Genomic DNA, 20,933 nt, shown 5'->3' with positions numbered 1-20,933 from the left:
TAAAACAAAAACGCGAATTTTGGGAAACGTAACACTACAAGTCAAAAAAAGATAATGCCAATTTTTGGTGCCATAATACGAGGGCTATTTTTTTTTTCAACCTCCAACAGGACATGAAATCATAACCACAGTGAATAGCAAAATGGGTTTATTGACAAAAGTTACATACACGTATAATCTACTTTTCAACGTAATCACCAAGCAGAGTCGGACATTTATCGTACCGATGCACCAGCTTTCCAATACCCTCTGCAAAGAAAAGTGCCGCCTGTCTGTTGAGCCAGGTCTGCCGAAGCTCCGCATTGGTGTGGAAGCACCGTCCTCCCAATCACTTCTTCATCGCCTGGAAAAGTTGGGAAGTCACAGCACCAGGTCTGGGTTGTAGGGAGGGTGGTCAAACACTTCCCAGTGGATTCGATGAAGAAGGTCTTGGGTTGATTCAGCAACATGCAGTCGGGCATTGTCATGAAGCAAGACAATGCCCGAAGACAGCATGCCTCTCCGGCACACAGCTCATTCGATGGTGAATTTTCGCTGCATTGTGCCCCTTTGCCTGTAGAAATTGTATCACACTATGCACCTCGCACTTGGCGGGAGAGTCAATTGTAGCCGACATCTCTATGTGCCCGTTGCTCAGCTTCAAACGCAGCATTGGCCTTGGCAGTGGTGGTGGTAGTGGCAGGGGGATGCTAATCACGTTGCGGGATGCCCTGCTTCCTAGCGCTTCACGGGCCTCCTGGCGGCACCATTGGAGGTTGAAGAAAAATAGCCCTCGTGTATCGGTATCTGTCACGTGAGATTGATTGATTTAAATTTTTTGGGTGCGTTGCCACTTATGGCGTATCTTTCTACTGAATGATGGGATCGAACCAACCACTCCCAATAGATTAATGAAAGATGTAGCTATTCACCATTCATCCTTGTTAATGATGAGAGCACTTGTCCTCATGACAATTTGAATGCTTGACTGCGAAAGGTACAACTGAAATACAATACCTAAATATACTACTAGAAATGGCAAATAAGTCACTCGTTCGATTTTGTGAACCTTTGAACTTGAATCATGCATGTTATGGTTAGGATAATTACCTGCCTAACTTAGAGGAACGATGATGAATTTTAAGGAAACGTAGAGTAAAATAAACTAAGCTCTCTCTCTAGGCTTCATAGGTAGTTCACCTAAGTCAGTCAGACTGCTCCTTTCCAAAGTCCTGTTGCCTGTCTCTAATCAAAAAACCAAAAGTCAGACTCTTCCCAGTCTGTCCATCCCTCTCAACACCGCTCACTGCAGACTTCCTATCTGCTGATCAGTCAGTTTTTACCTTCCTCCTCATGTAAGCTGCTTCTTGTTTACCTGATGTAAACCTCGCAGCCCCAATATATCAGGAAGTGAAGTCTGCGTAACATACGACTGTGCATAATGCAAATACCTGAGAGGACTGGACAGATGGTGTAAACAAGTGAATGAACTTAGGTGAAATGAAGCTTAGAGAAAGTGAATTTTGTGTAAAATAACACTGAATAGTAAAAAATAAAAAATACACCAATTTGAAAAGAAAATAACAAAAAATCAAGGTCCCTACCGATTAGGCATAAATAAAATAAGAATATTAGTTGTAATTTATTGCATTAATAACAGTGAGTCCTAACCTAATTTTCGGCATAATCACCACCGTTCTTCTGGCATTTGTCGTAACATGGCACTAAATTTTGTATGCCCATGGCACATGTGTCTGACAGCAAAGACTGGAACTATCTCCCCCACAGTGTAGCTGTCAAATCCTTGTCCTGCCAGAAACCTCTTCAGTTAAACAAAGAGATGAAAGTCTTTACATGCAAGGCCAGGGCTGTACAGGGAGTGGTTCAAGATCTCTCACCTGAAGTGATGCAACTCAGCTGTATGGGGTTGTGCACATTCTACTGGCCTTCCGTGCATTGTCTGCACCATCGTCTGACCATACTATCACTCACAAAGTCCGGTCTGCACACCTCACACGATTGCTGGTGGCTCTGTGCCAAATTCTGAGTGTGCAAAAATCTGATTACTACACGTAGGCTACATCGCAGTATGAGAGCTACAATCTTTAACCTAGAACTGTACCAGATTACAGCTACATGCCACTTCTTCCTGCCTGCATGTGTGTGTGTCACTCTCCGACCACTAGTGCTGCATATAGGCACCATTGGAGTTTTTTTCAGAACGCTCCTCGTATATGAACTTTCAGAAGCTGTTATTAACAGTGTCTTCCTGTTTTAATGTGTGGTTAGCTAAATCAGGTATGTATACAATGCAATTCTATACATTCCTTGCATTAAATTTCTAATACCTACATACCCTTTGCATCAGCAAGAATGGTATAACTGCATGTTGTCAGTTTCACAGTACTTCACTTGGATATACTGTACTGAAACAGAAATCCCATTGATAATTATGTAAGGAAATATGACACTTTCTTTTGTTCAATTCAATTGTTTCACGTATATGCAAAAGTTAAGTTGTTTGCTTTAGAGAGAAGAGAGAAGTAGCTTTATGCATCGAAAAATGAGTCCACACTCATAGTTCTTGCAAGCAGAGGGTTCCAAACCTCAGTGGAAATATCAACATATAATGCTGAGAATGTATAAGGAGACTGGTAAATTACAAATTGTATTTCTTAATCAATCAGTCTTGACTATTATCTCATTTAGTCATAACTTTAAAAATAATCAAGTATTTTATTTTAAACTTACTGCGTATGATAAAATTCCGTAATCCTTCCCTAGCTTGTGAATTCACTATTCTGCTGTTTGAATTCAATTCATAGAAAATAGAGAAATTAAGTCAATTTCATAGAAGATAATATTGGTACTTAACAAATCCATACCTGGATCTGTATGAGTTTATTATTTCCACTTGCAAAGACATCGATTTAGTTTAGTTTGTAATTGTCAGGGAAAATGTAAATTTTGTCCTGGAAAACTTGGAAAAGTCAGAGAATTTAATTTCTGCTTGTTCGTAGCCACCCTGAATATCTATTTTAATATGCTGAAGCTAATTTATTTGTAAATTGATGCATATAATTTGAGAAGAATGTTTACATGTCAGTATTGATCAATATTTTGAACAAATTCTAGTTATTATACAATTTTAAGAATCTGTATTGGTGGGAATCGGTAAGAGTATCGGCATCAGTATCAGTTCAAAGTGGTATTGGCTCAGCCATAATTTTAATCCGTTTTATAATTCATATTTTCCCAGAAATTCCTGTGTATCGTTGCTGGATGCATTCATTAGGTTTGGGTGTTTTTTCCCTCTCCTCCCCCAAAAGTATAACTATACCTTCAAGGCTTGAAAAATCCCGGTCGCCATGGTGACCGAAAATTTCATCCTGGTGACTGTGTTGTCTTGCTGTAATATTGCCGTTTTTTTAAATTTGCATGTACGAATTTTTGAAGATTCTAAGTTCAAATTGCAGTACAGTGTAAATGATTTTTTTTAGTATTATCATTGTGAACATTCAATAGAATCAAGTCACAATTCTTACTCTTTGTCCCCCACCCCCATCTTCCCACTTTCTCTTGGTAAGCACTTCACAATTAAATGCTCGCATGATTCAGCCATGTTTTGAATTCGGTGATGCTGCTCAGCTAGTAGGTGGTTTCCTGGTGCCTAGCTCTGAAGAAGATTTTTCGAGCACTGTATACCTTTCTTTCCCAAATCAAATCCCTTATCTTCATTGCCAATCATTACAAGAATTCAGAAGTATTGTATAAATACTAAAAACACTGAATAAAATAACAATGGTTACTGAGAACAATAAATATTTTATAGCTACAAAAAGATAATGAAATTACAATGATTGCATGTTAGATAATGGTAGCTTCTTGGAATGTTTTGAATAAACTTATTCAACACTCGCATACAAATCAGAAATCAGTACTGAGCTTCTTTTAAAATTTTTAACCAATTGTACATTAAGGCAAAATCCAGGGGAAAAGTTAGGGAACAAAATCACATCTCGAAATACAATTTTAATTTTTATGCATATTACTTGTTAAAGATTTGTGCAAAGTACTGGCTCATTTTACAAGCTTACAGTGAAGGAAGTTGGTACTGCAACCCATTCATGCAGGTTCTAATAGGATCACATTATTGCATCATTACTTTCATATCTCATGTTTCGTTTTATTATGCTTTTAACTGTTAAAGTTATTACACTTGTATCATTACGCAGCATTCACTGGGAATACAATTGTTAGCTTACAATCACTCTGTAGCAAACTTTCTTTTAGGCTGATACATCCATACTTATAATGGGTCAGCTAAAGCTTTAGACCACATATTACAAACAGTTTGGCAATTTTAATTATTAAGTTAATCAAGAAACTGAAAACCAAAGTCTGATGTCAGTTACAGTTGATATAAATACAGAATTACAAATGAAATACAGTCGAGTATTAATGCAATGTTGAACATAAGAAAAAAAAACATTATGAAAAACAAATGGCTGAAATTCACATCACACAGAAGTGGGAATAAAGAAAGCTCATATATAATAGTTTTTAAGTTTGCTTTCAGATACAACATTTTCCTTTTTTTATAGCTCAATAACTACAACTTCTTTGTAACAATGTACATTTCAGGCAACATTATCCCCACAAATGTCTAAGGATAGCACCAGATTTATAAAAAAAATCAACTACATAATTGCTTATCTGTATTTGCAACATAAAAAGCATACTGAAAAAATATAATAGTATTATTATGCAGTTCGCTAAAGAAACATGCCAGGCTATTCAACTATTACAGTGCTATCTTCATTATTCTTCACTGTACCTATAAGTAATTTACATGATTAATTAATCAGAATCTAAACTGAAACCAATTTCTTGATATTTGGTTTTGGGAGAGAAAGAAAGGAAAAAAAAAACACACTGAATACATTTTCATGATTAACTTTTAAAATAACCAATAGTTTTTAAGTTTGCTTTCAGATACAACATTTTCCTTTTTTTATAGCTCAATAACTACAACTTCTTTGTAACAATGTACATTTCAGGCAACATTATCCCCACAAATGTCTAAGGATAGCACCAGATTTATAAAAAAAATCAACTACATAATTGCTTATCTGTATTTGCAACATAAAAAGCATACTGAAAAAATATAATAGTATTATTATGCAGTTCGCTAAAGAAACATGCCAGGCTATTCAACTATTACAGTGCTATCTTCATTATTCTTCACTGTACCTATAAGTAATTTACATGATTAATTAATCAGAATCTAAACTGAAACCAATTTCTTGATATTTGGTTTTGGGAGAGAAAGAAAGGAAAAAAAAACACACTGAATACATTTTCATGATTAACTTTTAAAATAACCAATAGGCTTCCTAGTGAAGACCATATTTTATAAAATATACTCCGATTGCAACAGGAATGCAAAGAATGTGTGTACGTAAAACAAAAGAACACTATTTTTTTTCAATATGTCCAGTGACAAACTTCTACTTAGTCACTGACATATTGTGATCTATGCTGTTTTAGTAAGTCATTTCAATGGTGAGTTTCAGCCATCACATGTTTAATCATTGGCCCCTTTACAGTGGGTCTTTTTTTATTTTGTCAATTGACTCCACCTGTACAAACCTCATATTGCGAGAAGATGTGTGTCTGTTGGGACTGTCTGGTTTCTTCTTTTCAGACAAAACAGCGTAGGGTGCATTTCGAAAAATCACTGGTAGCTTTTTTCGAGGCACCATAAAGTAGCGAGCACTTGCCAAAAACAATGGCAGCTTCTTTCGTGACATGATAACATAGCGTTTATTCTGCAAATACCATGGCAACTGCTTTTGAGACCCAAGAGTGTTGCCTTTTTTCTGCAAAAACAAACAAGAATTACCATTGCAAAGTTTAATACACATTGCACACAAATCTGTCACACAATACAAAGAAAAACCTACCTGAAATTAGAAAAAATAACACCGAATGGAATGAAAAAACAGAAGAAATTGGCACATCAATTTCTCTGTTTAACAAACTGTTAGATGTTGCATATTTATGACCTATGTATGTTGTGTTGTATAGTTAGGAGGAAACTGTCACCCTAAAATTCTTACACAAGCCAGGCAATAGTAAAATTCAAGAGATAATACAGGGTGGCCATAAAGTCTTTCCTTCATTACAAAAAAATATTTTTTTAAAAAACTATTACAGGTACAATCCTATGGTTTGCTGCAAACGAAAGAGAAACTTATTAAGATTTTTTGACAATGTCAAAACACTTCCACATGTGCACCATTTGTTGCCCGCAGAACATCTAATCGATATTTGATTTCTCGCCATGTATTGTCCACCAATTCTTGTGTGACACCAGCAACAGATTCAGTTATCCTTTTTCTGACAATTGTCAGTGTGTTCAGATCAGGTACAGGTTTTGCATACCCTATGTCCTTCACATAACCCCACAGAAAAAAAAGTCCAGTGGCATTATGTCAGGTTATGTCCAGTTAGTCAAAGCTTTGACCATCCCCGTCGAGCTGATTTTGCAACTGAGATTTTGCAAAGGATCGATGATGACAATAATTACCTGAATGCCAATTAAATGAATTTGCTATTCTATTTGAATGCCAATTAAATGAACTTAATTTATGTTATCAACTATCAAAATAATAAAGTTTTCACTCCTAATTTATAGTAAATTCTGTCAATTTGTAGGTGTTGATAACCTTACCCCATGTAGCACACATGTCAGACACTTTCCTTGAAACAAAAATGAAAAAATAAGAAAGGAAACTTGTAGTATTAATATTACATTGATGGTATTGCATGGATTACACTTTTTTGGAATTCCAAGGCATAATGTCACACATATTACAGTGAACATTGTCATCATCAGTATCTATGTTACATGTGTCCTCGATGTACTTCTACAACAGCTGAACCTCAATTATTGCGAGGGAGGGGAGGGTGGAAACTTCTCCCATGCCCACTGCATTGTGCCATAAAAACACAAATGAGGTAGGCCCTTACACAATTTTGATCTCATGCAGAGCTGACCTAACCTCTCCCTCTGCTCTCCGGTCAACTACCTTGTCCACATATGAGAGACTAGGGCTTCTTTTCATGGATATATATTAATGAAAAATTGCCCAACTGAAGAGATCATCCATCCTGGGAATCTACCATAGGCCTCACACATAGTAAAGTCCCAGTTCACATTTGGAACCTCACTTTACTTCAAAAAAGTTTCGAAAGGTCAGTTTTCTCTCTAACAACCATTAGTCAAGTCCATGTGGAGCCCAGTAAATCTTCCACTCAAACCTTTCCCACCAATAGCTTCCATCCAAGAATTAACAGTACTTGTCGAGTCCATGTGGAGTAAATGAGATGTAGCCAATTCATTTGCTTTAGAGATTTCTGAACGTGGGGTTGAGGTAGGGTGACCATAATATTTTGCTCCCAAAAAGGGACGTCACATAATATTTTGCTTCCAAAATGGGACATCCCAAGGAGCTCAGTTTAACCCCCTTATTTCTTAAAAGTACATTATGTCTAATTATGAAATTATTGTCATTATTGATGTATTAAATATATTAATTATGGATTATATGAATACATTGATCACATCACAAACAATAAATAAAATATGATCTCATGATGCAAAATTGTATTTATAATTTTTTTATAATAATTGTTAGGCTACTTACATATAGACATCCCTGGTCCCTTCGGATCACCCTTTGATATAAATATCACACAGAAGTTGAAGCTGAAGACTGCCAAAAGTATTTATCTGAGAAACCAATCTTCTTCAGAACAGCTTTGTTCTTCAGTAATCGTTCATAAGTTCTCGGTGAAATTTACTCGCACCAGCAAGAGAGACTTCATTGTTGATACATGCAAGGACGATTTTTCATCAGTCCACATATTGTTCACGATTGAAAAAACAAGCTCAACGGGGGTGGATGTTCCAGGCAAGCACAACACCATTTCCACAGCTTTTAATAGGACGTCATACTTTATGTGGTTTGCTTCCAATTTACTAAACACCTGTACCCATTTATCCAAAATACAAACATTTTCTTCCCAGTTCTTTTGGAGTTGTATTATGATTTCTCTCCCACACTGCCACTGATCAAACAGTTTTGTTTCGTCTTCTAAAGTAGCAAATATAAAAACATTTACTAATTTCTCAGGAATTGTTGACATACTATTTGGATATCACGCCAACTCGGTGTACTCTGCAGCAGAACCCACTGAAAATTCTCCGCTCCACCATAGCTAGTTTCCCATTTTTCAAGGTATTCCAAACAGGTTTTGTAAAAAATATCAACAATGGCCAGAAATTCTTCACTTCTAATATCACCAGAATCTTCTAAAGAGTAGAAATGGGTTCTAACCCGAGTAGTGACAAATCTTTCTTCTTGTCTTCCTATCAGTTTCTTCTTTAATAAAGAAATGTGGCATGAAGACTCTGTGGCTGATATGTCATCCCTCTCTATCATAAATATTGTCTCTTGTTCTGCAACACTCCACCCTTACCGGGTCGCTTCTTGCCCCAAATAAACAACTAAATAGGCTCATTAGTCCTGGGTTCACCCCCTAGAACTGGTCGAAAATGGTCCAAACAAATCTCCATACAATTTCACTCCTGGGCGTGGCTGATTGCGACTTCTCATAAATCCAATCTTCTTACAACAATCTGGATTGTATCTCAAACAGGTGAGGCATGATCTGCAGTACTCTCTAACATCAGAGTAAACATTTTTCCACATAAACTGTTCCAAAATATTGAACAGAGTCTTAGCTGCTCCTGGATGTGTGGCGTGAACTTCGTCATGGGATATTCGCAGCACTTCCAGTTTCAACAAATCCGGTGTCCAAATCTTTTGCTGCTGCCCAAACGCGGGAAACATGCCCTTCCCTTCTTCTATGTTTATGTAGAGAATCCCATCTTCATCCAGGTAAGAAGTGCTCAGATGAAAATCGAAAACTTTCCTCTCCCTTAAGGCACACAATTAACAAAGACAAATATGGGCCCTTCTGTTGCTCTCCTGCCCATAATCGCTTATCTTCCAAGTTTATATTGCCGGTTGTTATTTCGTTTACTTCCAACTTCTTTGCATTAGGTTCTACAGCTGATTGAGTGCAATTGTTGATTTCGCCCTGAGGCCCGGGTGTTATATCTCCAAGGAGTTCAACAGAAGCGGTGTCAGGGTTGTCTCTCAAAAGACGTTTAAAGAAAACAGAGCAATACAATTCTTCATCTCCGTTGTCCTGTTCATCATCATCTGAATTTGCCATTACACCTTCCTTAATGCCAACTAAGGTTATTTTCTCTCATTCCGTTCCCTGCACAGCTGAAGGACCGGGACTCGAACCAGAGTTCTCTCTTACCACATAAGTATGCTTGTTTCCCTTCCTCTTTCCCTGGAACTTACTGAATTTCTCATTCACATCCTTCTCGAATTCATGGTGATACTTATATCCACCATCCGGGCATTCAAAATGGAAATATCCTTCATCCTTGAGGTCGCTAATCAGAATATGGTCTGCATTTTCTTTTGCTGTCCTCGACGGTAACCTTTTCTTTTTCCTGACTTTTCAGCTATGAGGGTTAGCAACACTTCCTTGTCACGCTTCTCTTCTACGTGAATGACAGTGGAAGACAGGAGGTTACTAGTTTTCTTCTCTTTCTTCCCAATTGTGTCAAAAGAAATAATATCGTCCCTTACATTCAGAAAAGCCCAACCATTCAATGCGGGTGCAATTAAAATCTTTGCCCTCGCCATAAAACTTCTACCGGAGATCAGGTCATTCTGGGGATTCTCCAAAACAAAGACTTTCTCTCGGACCAGTTGACCATAGAAAGTTACACAGGCCCTTAGCCAGGAATTCTTAGTAGGGGGGGCGAAGTCAATCCTAGAGGGGGCAAAATTTTTAATATATTTTGTGTTGTATTGACAGTTATAGCAAGGTACAGAGAGACACTTGCCCCCCACCTCCTCCAAAAGTAATAAGTAACAGGAAAGGGATGTTATCTTGAAACTCCAACAAACAAAAAAAGTTCGAGCAACATCAAATAACAATATTTCGATAATAACCTTTTGGACTACCAAAGAATGCAAAGATAAAGTGTAACATAAATAGGCTAATTGGGACTGTATCTACTTTATATTTACAGGTCAATAATGTTAATAGATTTTAATGTGTACCAACAGCTTCGGGCTTCTCCGCAGAACTGATTAAGGAAGTCATTTATAAATCGTGCTTCATAATGTTTCCCCTCTAGTTTCCAGTATGCAAGATTTTTATGCAAAAAGGAATCTAACGAGAATCCAACAACACCATTGTGTTGTGTTATGCAAGAAAAATCGAATTAATTAAATAATAATGGTTACATATTATCTACACATTGATGAATTGTGTACAAATGTGTAATACATTTGTTGTAGGCCTACTTGCTAAAACATTGAAGCATGGGTCTCTTACTCCACCAGGGATTCTATTTGCTTCAAATGAAAGACTCTTGCATCACTACAGACAATGTTTGCCTACTGGTTACGTTAACCATTTTGCAAAATATTGTGTTGTTGAAATACATGTGTTTGACACCCGACAATCAAATAGGAATCCCTTGATTGATCAATGGCTTCTTGGATTACAGTGTCATCATTAATATTTCATATCAAGTTTTATAGAGGGAAATGTTGTATCCTCTTTACATTATGAAAAATACCTTCCTTAATGACTATGGTACGAAACCGAACGATATAAGAGACCTCCTTCGCTTACCCCATTTCCGCGGCACGAGGTCTCTGGGCCGCTTATCGTCACCACTTTTTGAGCAGAAGCGTACAAACCTCGAATATCAGGGTTTTTTTTTATGCTGATACTGATTTCTGCCAGTCACAGAATGGCTTAAGATAGAATTAATAAAATTAGGAGAATCCACTCTTTACAAGAAGAGTTGACATAATAATTTGTCAAAAAATTAGGTTGTGCCTGAGGTACTATAACAGACAACGTCTACAACACACACAATGTAAATAGATTATAATTTGAGAGATTTTCAATCGTATTTGGGGCCTCCCCGATGGCGCAGTGGTAGCATTGTTGCCTTGTAATCAAGGGGTCCCGGGTTCGATACCTGTGGAGGTACATAGTGGTTCGGATCTCACTTTAAAACTGTAGGTCCAGTCCCGATTAGTCTTACTGTGCATAAGTGGACTTAAAACACCAATTCAATCAATCAATCGTATTTATTTCACTGCAGCATTTTTCTACTTGTCATTTTCTTGAACCTATATTCATAGGGTGCCGCCTAATAACACATACAACTTTCACAGTGTGTACAGGACATCAAGGCAAGCAACTCTTCTCAGTCACTATTTGCTTGTCTAATTCTTATTTCAATGTTACAAACAATCGAAATGTGGCATCTTCTGTCCTTAATGTATGCAATACCATTGATAGCTTTACAGTTGAAAATGGCATTAATTTTTACTGCCCTTTAAAATTCTGAGAGCAATATATAACATGCTGTAGAAAGGATATCATGCAAACAGTAAGGGTTAAAACTTAACTTTTCCTTTATGAAATGGATATCATAACACATACCTATGTTGCTTATCATATTTGATGCGTTTGCATAGAGATATGATTCATAAGATTTGAAATTGATATTTACACTCCATAAGATGCTTAGTGTACAGCGCCTAGAATAATGTAGTGTGGAAAACGGCATGCTTCTGCGATCTCAGGCTGGTTCCACTCGAAAATGATCCGCTAGAGGCGCTGGTGTTGACCCCGGTGCTTGGTGTTCGACTGCTTATAATGGAAGTAAATGGAGTTTTCGCTGCAACGTCTGATTCTTTTACATGAAGCATTTCTATGAATGTGATAATTGCTATGATATTTGGTACAGTGGTCACGAAGATATTAACGAACATTCTAGACAGTCGACCACGTCCTGTTATCGTCACACTTTCGTTAATAATACGGGAGAAAAAATACGCTTGGAATGTTCTTGGCAACTAAATTTTTGTGTATGAATTAGGTTCATTATTATTATCATCATCATCATTTCTTTTAAAGATATACACACTGAAGCATTTGTATTTTTGATATTTACTGTCTCTTATCTTCCGCTTTAAACTAATCGCGGGGATGATGATAATGATGATTGCATGAAACGACAAGGGGAACCCCACAAAACTTTCTTAGTGCCATCGACATGAGTGTAAGGCAACTTTCAAACCAATGGGACAAGCGACACGGGATGTTCACACTGTCACACTAGTGACACACACTTCCAGACTGTAAAATAGCATTCATTGCACATGAGGGTCCAAACAGCAAACGACACGTTCATATGGCGTATTCGCATGCTACTTGTTACTTCGGTCGGAAAGCTCCTTAAAGGAAGGGTGCTGAGACCGAAGCGACGCACTACAGGGGGACTTCCCAACTAAGTGACAAGCGACATGGTGCCTTCAGTCTACTAGCAAGCGTTGCTTGCGAACAACAGATAGGCTACACGATAAACCGCACATTACAACAACAGATCTAGGCGACACGATAAGCCACACGTGTCGCTTCTCCGTCGCTCAAACTGGGCCATTTCCTCAATAGCTTGCAACATGTTGCCGTGGTTTGTTGTTCGCGCATGCACGATGCAATGAGTGTCTTGCTTTAGTGAGATTGCACACCAAAGCGACAAGGGGCACGCGACACTTATCGCTTGAGGTTTTCACCAACCGAACGCTGGCCTGTGCTTCCCGTCATGCCGCTACGATGTGAAATGTTGCTCTTGATTGGCTCCTTTCCAAGCAACATGTGTCACTTCGGTATGAAAGTTGCCTTGGGCCGAATGACCCGTGTCGCTTTGGTGTGAAATTCTCGTATCGTTTGTCGCGTGTCGCTTTGGTGTAAAATCTCCTTGAGGAAACGTTGCAGTCAGAGCTTTTGTCCCTACGGTTCGAAAGGCTGCATTGATTTCAGACTGCTCGCTTTCAAGCGACATTTGTGGTTTGTCGCCTCGGTATGAAATATCTCTCAGGATACTATTTATATTCTAATAACATAGAAAAATAAACTCTAATACACAGTCCAAGACCTGACGTCCGGAATCACATTGCGATGTTTCTTCTTGTGTTACGCATGCTATTTATTTATTAATTTTATTTTACTTTTCTTTCCAAATTAATGCCATTTCGTGACTGCAAATCACTCCACAAATATAACTGTTTCCATCAATTCACTTACCGCCTTTCTAGAGAAACAAATCTATTCCAAAAACTAAATAAGCCGCATTACTTTCATAATAAAATTAGCACCTGGGTTGATCGCACTGCCATCTACTTGTCATCGTCTCGAGGGAACCACTTTCTTGGGTCGTTTTCCACACTACGTTATTCAAGGCGCTGTACTTAGTGTAACCTGTATCAAACTACAAATTTTATCGCTTTCTAACCGAAATACTAAATGTGAAACACTATCACATTTTCATCGTGTCTGATAATAATTTGAGACAGTAAGCTGCATCCTACATCTTTCACTAGTCGAACTGCATATTGGGATGGTTACATAACACACTACGAAGCCAGGGGTTTCAGGTTCAAGCCTGGGCATGAGTGTTCTTTGTGGGCAGAGTCGAAACCACAAATTTTTATCTGGAGTCAAGTACCAGGACAAACGTGCAAATAATAATTACAGTACTATAGAGGTGGTAGTGGTAGTAATAATAGTAGCATTAAAAAATGTTATTATTGTCGTAAATCATGCAAAAGGGGGTAGAAGTCGGTGCTAAAGCATTTGTTTTTCAACAAATGATTTGAAATATTTTTCCAACAAGTTCAATTTCATATTAGCTAATAATGGAAAACAAGCACACAACTGTATCTTTGAAAGACAGAATATGCATGACGAACATTATTCTTTTTGTACATATGACACGTATAACTTCCATGTACAACATATATTTTACACATATGGAACATGGAGCAACGTAAAATAAATAAATACGTATGCAACATGTTAATGCTAAATTGTGTACGTATTCAAAGTTTCTTTAATGTATATATATATATATATTATTTAAATACATTAGGCTACATGATCAATTCCTCCACCAAATTGTCTATCAAATGTGGGCGCTCATTTTTCTCAAAACAATTGTTCATGCATTTAAGCAGCAATAATCTGAAGTATACAGTATATCTGGCCTTCCTTTCTCTCGGGTAATTTAGATTGCATTACAGAAAAGAATCATATTGGGATCGAAGCGAGCAGGAAAATCGTTAATCCAAATATTTGCAAACTGAAAACAATATTTATTTAATAGGGCGCAAACGGACGCCATGGCATTCTCTTTAACATTCCCCCCCCCCCCCCATTTATATCGTTTTGGCTCCAAAGGCTGACTTGCGGCGCCGCCCCCCAGCTATAGCTCTGAACTTTTTACAAAATGTACTTTTATTTGTATAAAATTTGAAATCGAAAGTGCACTTGCCCCTCTGTGCCCCCTGCAAGTGCCCTTAGCCGTCTGGAAGAAAAGTGCAAGAAACACTTGAGAACTAATTCCATCTTGAGTATCCATTTGTCCTGCCTGCTATTCTTAGATTCTGCTACTCATGTTTCTTTACTTCAATGTTTGCCCCCCCTAGATTCGACTTCCATCCAAGATTGGGGGGACAATGTCCCTGCCCCCCTGTAGTTGCAACACTGTTTGGGAGTGTCTCTTCATCAATTTCACGTCATCACTCATTGTCACGATTAGCTAGATGTGGCAGAAAAGCAACGCTAAGTAACAAAAACACTCCCTCTCTCTATCACATGAATCGCTATTACCAAAAGGTAGACTTGCGAGACAAAAAATTATGCAGTTCAAACCTCATAGCAACACATCCAAGAAAAACATCTAAACACATTAGGCACCTTTAATACAAGACTATTCAAAATGTCACAACTGTTCTACTATATACTGAAAATTGCGAAATCATTTCCCGAAGTCTGAAGCTGGAAGGGAATTCTTTCCCCCCAATCCTGATACAACATTATACGTAATCCACCTTCATAAATCACAAAATCAACAAATGTCTTTGTTATGATGCTAGAGTAATACAGAATATAATTGTAAAGATTAGTGAGAATCCCAGGTAGGAATATGTTCTGTATTTTTCATAGGGGGGGCAAGGCAGGCTCTCAGGGGGGAGCAGTTGCCCCCCCCTGGCCCCCCTCTAGCTACGGGCCTGAAGTTACAGTGAAAAAGACGTGTCCCACAGTGGTTGTTTTCCCCTCAGCTAACTGTACATTCAGCTTACTATGACGTAATTTCGCCCCCTTTTCTTCCAATTTCCGAAATAAAGACAAACTCATGCAGGATATATTAGCGCCAGTATCCATATGGATCTGAATTTCATTTATTTCTCCAAAAACGAAAGGTTCCTGAATTTTACTATTTGACATCTTTACTTTTGTCGAATTACTGATGCGTCTCACTGTCGCACCCTGTCCATGACGTTCTTTTGACTCCGAAACATTATCTTTCTTTGCAACTTTGTGGAAACTCGCCAGATGTGAAGTTCATTGACAAACGTAACACTTGCGTTCTTTGCCAGACATTCTTGTGTGGTCAGTCACTTTTGTCTCCCTCGAAACAGTAGGGGGTTCCTTCCCTAACCTAGAATATTTCGCGGGGTCCAAAATATGTAACAGATCCTCCCCCGTGGTGCAACTCGCCCCTCTAATGGCGACCAGTCCCTCGGACTGAAGAGGTGTGGCACCTCTCTAAGCAAAGTTAATGATTTCCTGTTCTGTTTCATACTGACGAAACGTAGCGTTTTCCAACATCTCTCCCTGCAGATTCAAAGTATACACGTGAAGCTCTTTCATGCTATTGAAATTCTGACATCTTAATCTCTCAAGATACACAGAGTTACATTTACGCTGAATAAAATTAACCTTCTCCTCGACTGTAGCGGTGGATTTTGCGCTCTGACCATCTATCTATCTTGCGAATATAGACTGCCAATGATTTGTTCTTTAGCTGAAATTGAGAATCCAAGAATCGCTCTAATTCTCGTTTGTGATCCAACCCATGAAAATTCTTGAGCAACAAATCCCTGAATTGCACATATCCTTCAAACGGGCTTGCAAAATGAAAGAACTCCTTCGCCTCTCCTTTTAACGCTAACAAAAGGTGATAAAGCAATAATTCTTCTTCATTTATGCCCAAAAGATCCCTGTATGCATCCAGTTCATCCAAAAAGCTATAAACTTCCATCCCTTTTGTTTCCCCATTAAAAGTCGGTAACTGTACTCTAATGTCGTCTGGAAGAATCTTCGGTCTGTTTGTTACTGTAGCATTGTTTTCTGAACCCATTGTTGGCGTCGAACTAGTTTCCCCAATAGCGGACAACAACGTAGACTGAGCCCTTGTCATCATTTCGACCCTTTTACAGCAACCGTTATTCAGTTTCCCTTTTTTTGCATGTGTCCTTTCACACAAGAAATCCAAGGACAAGACCCCAATAATTCTCTGTTCCGCAACACTCCACCCTCACCAGGTTGCTTCTGGCAGGAAAAACCAGAGCACTCGGAACCAAAGAATCAGTCACAGGCAAGAACTTACTGACTTAATGTTGCAGGTTATGGCTGAAAACTCGCAGAAATGGGCTTTATACATTTATTTACAATTCAACAAACAAGGCTCGGATTCTTCCAATAATTCTCTAATTTACATTATTTACATTCCTCTAACTTGAGCCCCACGGCAGAACTGCCAAGTGGAAGCTAAGCATTGGCGGAACTGCCTCGGGATGTTCTTTCTCATGGGAGGCACTGGAGACCGAAGATCACTCTCCCTTCTGCTAGCCGGTTCATAAACACTCTGTCCTATCCTCTGTCAGAGGCCATATTTATACTTCCTCCCGCGTCCCATGGGGGAGGGCTGAAAGTTCAAATATTAATGGCTCTTTTAAACTACACAGAACCATGGAAGAAACCCAAGCATACAGAGTTATACACAAAACACAAAAAAGAAACAAAAAACAAATACTATTTGTAACACTCTTCAACTATCTGACATTGATCAATTACAAACATTAGATACAGTTCAAAAGTAGGGTCACAAAATAGTTTTGTTTTTTTTTAAATAAGGGGAGGCTTTTCTTGCGAAAGAAAGTAAGAACGCAGTCCTGCAAAAATATTTAAGATTCTTTTCAGTGCTGGTCCTAATGTCAAGAAACGGGTATTTTCATGTTCCAGAAGTTTTGCATATTCCACACCAGCAAAACTGCAAAAATCTTTAAGTTGTTCTACACGAACTGTGTACACGTGAAAATATTTGTACAATTTCACAGCAAAACTTTCAGTATCGTAAGAAAGACAGTCCACGGCGGTTTACAAACAATTGTGAATGATATGTGCGCCACAACCTATTCCAATTAGTTCCGTGCCGATTTGAGACTGAAGCCTTTGCCACACATTGTTTTTTCCACGCCTATTTACACCGCCGATGTTTGTATTAGTGTTATCGGCACAAAGTCCCACAACTTTATCTTGCAAATTATATGTTTCGATTACCTTAGTCAACAGCGAGCATTGCAGTTCAGAACATTCACCCGACAGTGATGCAAATTCAAGAATTTTGGTGTGAATACCAGTCGCAGGAAGGAAATATCTTACTAACACAGGGAACAGATTCTCAGATTTCTTGTTAGAAGCGTCAATACTTAGCGTAACACTCGAGCAAGATGCCAAATTATTCCTCACATCCTCCAATGATAACGGTGCCAACACGTTACACACAATCGCTTCACTTTTAAATGCGAGCCGCGGAATATTCCGGTTTGTAAAGCTTCATTATTAACTTCGATGTGCAGTCATTTGATCAAAATTTGTCCATGTTTCACACTATGATACGCAAAAACTCCTTCACTAGCGGAAGCTTTCTCGTCTTCCACTTTCTCAAAGAGTGACGGGACACCAGAGGTGTTACGTTTTGCTTTTTCAGCCTCCTTGTGTTTCTTTGAAACGACATGTTGGTTAATGTCACTTCCTCCACCATGAGAGACTGAAAAACATACACCACTTATCTCACACGCAACTCAAAAATTATCTTTTGAGTTTGAGTCTAAACGAAGAAATTTGAATTCTTCTTGCAGGTCCGAATTGAAACTGCACGATGGATTCTTGGCCATGCTTATTCTCACGGATCACACATAAAAGAAAACCAGCCACGGCGCGAGCTAACTTCACAATGCAAACTACTCGATGACAATGATTCCTTCCTTCTTTTGTTAAGGCTTACGGCCGATCGACGACAATAAACAGAACATTTTGATTGTTATGAAGTGCTTAAAAAACAGTCAGCTGTGTTGTCATGGTGCGGTGTTCCATTACTGCTATTGCGTCACTTTTTTAGTTGAAATATCTCCAAAATTTAGAATTGGGTTTCACATTAACTTTTAGACTGTTATTAAATGGGGACAAATAGCGCTTTTTAAATAAAACGAACGAGACGGCCGGGACATGCCTCGAAAACAGGACTGACCCAGTCAAAATGGGACGTATGGTCACCCTACGTTGAGGTTGCGTTATCTTTGCTAGGTTGTGTTATTGTGTTGTGCTATTTTTATACAATATGGAGACTGTTGAATATGGAGTTGTTTTACTGACAACCGAATGCAACAGAAAAACATTTATTTTCACCCAAATTTGCCACTGTAATGCAATTTAATCTTGCTTTGTTTGGGTGACAGTAGTGAACAAAAATTAGTTGATTGACTTGGCTTACAAATGTAAACCACTGTGTAACACATCAGTCAAGAAATGTCACAAGTGAGAACCTGGAAACTGTGGCTTAATATTGGAAAGCACAAAGTGCAAACTAAAATTTCTCATGATTAAAAATATGCTGAAATAATTTTATAAAAAGCTCCTGGTGATTTGAAGAGATACAGTGCATGGGACACATTCCAAAATTAATTCAACTCCCCCCAATGGGGCATTCCAGCATTACGTGTGTGACATTTTACACACAAAATTTAAGGTTCTAGATATGAGATTTGATTAAAATATTCATAATGAACTGATTTGGTGTAATTATGAAGTACTTTGTGGTGTCTGCTAACAAATGGAAGAAAACTTGATTATGATGGCATAGGCTGAATGCATGAAAAGCATTAACAAAAGTGAGTTACGTGTGTGAAGCTTTAAAAATGCAGCAAATTTTGACTTTATTTGTCTGTGAAGCATACAGACTGAAGATGCTAGTAACTTTTATTGGTAAAATGTGCAAATTGTATGCATTCACAAACATCTAAACATTAATGCAATTAAAAACAATAATAATTTTCATATTAATTCATTTTGTTATTTACATGGAGTAGAACCACTTCTTGTGGAATGCCCCGAATATGTGTATGTATACGATGTTATTTTATTTCAATCAATGAAGTCTTATCAGTGGCCTGACCCCAGCTCGCCTGACTATCAAACAGTTTCAACCCCCATTACTTGGTCAAAGACGCATGACACCCTGGTTCAGAAGCAGAGGTTGCCAATTTTAAGCAACCTCAGCATAGCACACATAAATGTTTGTTCCTTTATCCTGAAGATAGACAAATTGAGGTTTGTGGTATGCCAACGTGCTTACAATATCGTAATAGTAATGGAAACATGGCTCTGTAGTGCAGACAGGACAAACAAAATAAACATCCCTGGTTACTTGGTTTTCCGTAATGACCGAAAGAACAAAGAAGGCCATTGCCATATTTATCCGCTCAGTGCTGGAAGTAAAATTCATAGACTTCCGGCCATGTGAAGCTAACGATATTGAATACATTAACATGATAGTTAGTTTAAGTGACTTCAAACTTGGTATTTACACGTTTCACCATCCACCGAAATATAACCCATACAAATCTCACCATCATAGAATAAATTTTTACAGATAACTATGCCTGTGTAGATACATTCCTTATGCTAAAACAATTTTAATTGTGATATGCTCAGTACACAAAAAGCGGAGACCCGTATCTTAAAGATATTATTAAATTGTATAGTATATCACAATTGATTGATAACCCTACTAGAATATCTGAATCTTCTGAAACATTGTTAGATTTAATAATTGTTGACAACCCCAACATTGTATCTTCTTTTGAAATAGCAAGCCCAGACCATTGCTTGATGAGTGTGTCACTGCACTGTGCAAAAACTGAGGGATACAGCCAAGTATAGTACATATCACGATTTTAAGAAATTTGAATGTGAAATTTTTAGTCTGGATGCTGAAAATATCAATTGGATTAAAACGTTAAAACTTGGAAACATCAATTCTAAAATAGAATTTCTGGAGAAAATCTCATCAGCCTGTTTAACATTCACATCCCATTATGAATGATTAGGTTAGCCATGGCTAACAGGTAATCTTAAGCTGCTCATGAAACTGAGGGATGGTGCGCAGCATAAATATAAGCAAAGCAAATTAACTTTACATTGGGATGAATGTAAAAGTTTAAGAAATGTTATCACCTTTGTTATGCAGCAAGAGAAAAAGGATGATTTTCTTTTATTGTAAATTACAATAAGAAAAATTCAAAGAATATGTGGAATAGCCTGAAAACAATCTGCATCGGTAGCAAACGGAATGTGGGAGAACTTCCACCTCACTTGAGCAGTACTTCAAAAATTAATCAACATTTTGCAAATGTCTACAACAGTGTTCCTCGAGACAATGCCATTATTGCCAAGGAATGTAAATATTTCTAGGAAAACTGCTTTCGGAACGATGCAGAAGAGTTAGCATTTCGTTTTTGCCTGGTTATATAATCTGAGGTTGAAAAGGCAGTATACAGCATCCGATCAAATGCTGCAGGAGTGGACATTACATGCAAAATGCTTAAAATGGCCCTTCCATTCATACTTCCGGCACTCAAATA

The 20,933-nt window shown here is 38.0% G+C and overlaps 1 protein-coding gene across 1 annotated transcript in view; it reads right to left on the bottom strand.

The window, feature by feature from the left end:
• Nucleotides 1-5,191: 5,191 nt before the first annotated feature.
• The window catches only part of LOC145984527 (uncharacterized), a 217,744-nt gene continuing 202,002 nt past the window's right edge, over nucleotides 5,192-20,933 (bottom strand). The window contains exon 3 of the mRNA XM_083118182.1: nucleotides 5,192-5,861. Coding sequence (XP_082974308.1) covers nucleotides 5,583-5,861 — 279 coding nt within the window. The 3' untranslated portion in view covers nucleotides 5,192-5,582. The remainder of the gene's footprint in view (nucleotides 5,862-20,933) is intronic.

Source organism: Lepisma saccharinum, chromosome 2, assembly GCF_977018435.1.
Source record: "Lepisma saccharinum chromosome 2, izLepSacc3.1, whole genome shotgun sequence".
Classification (NCBI taxonomy): Eukaryota; Metazoa; Arthropoda; class Insecta; order Zygentoma; family Lepismatidae; genus Lepisma; species Lepisma saccharinum.
Note: the sequence above shows the minus strand (reverse complement) of the source record. Positions and strands in the feature narration are given on the sequence as shown.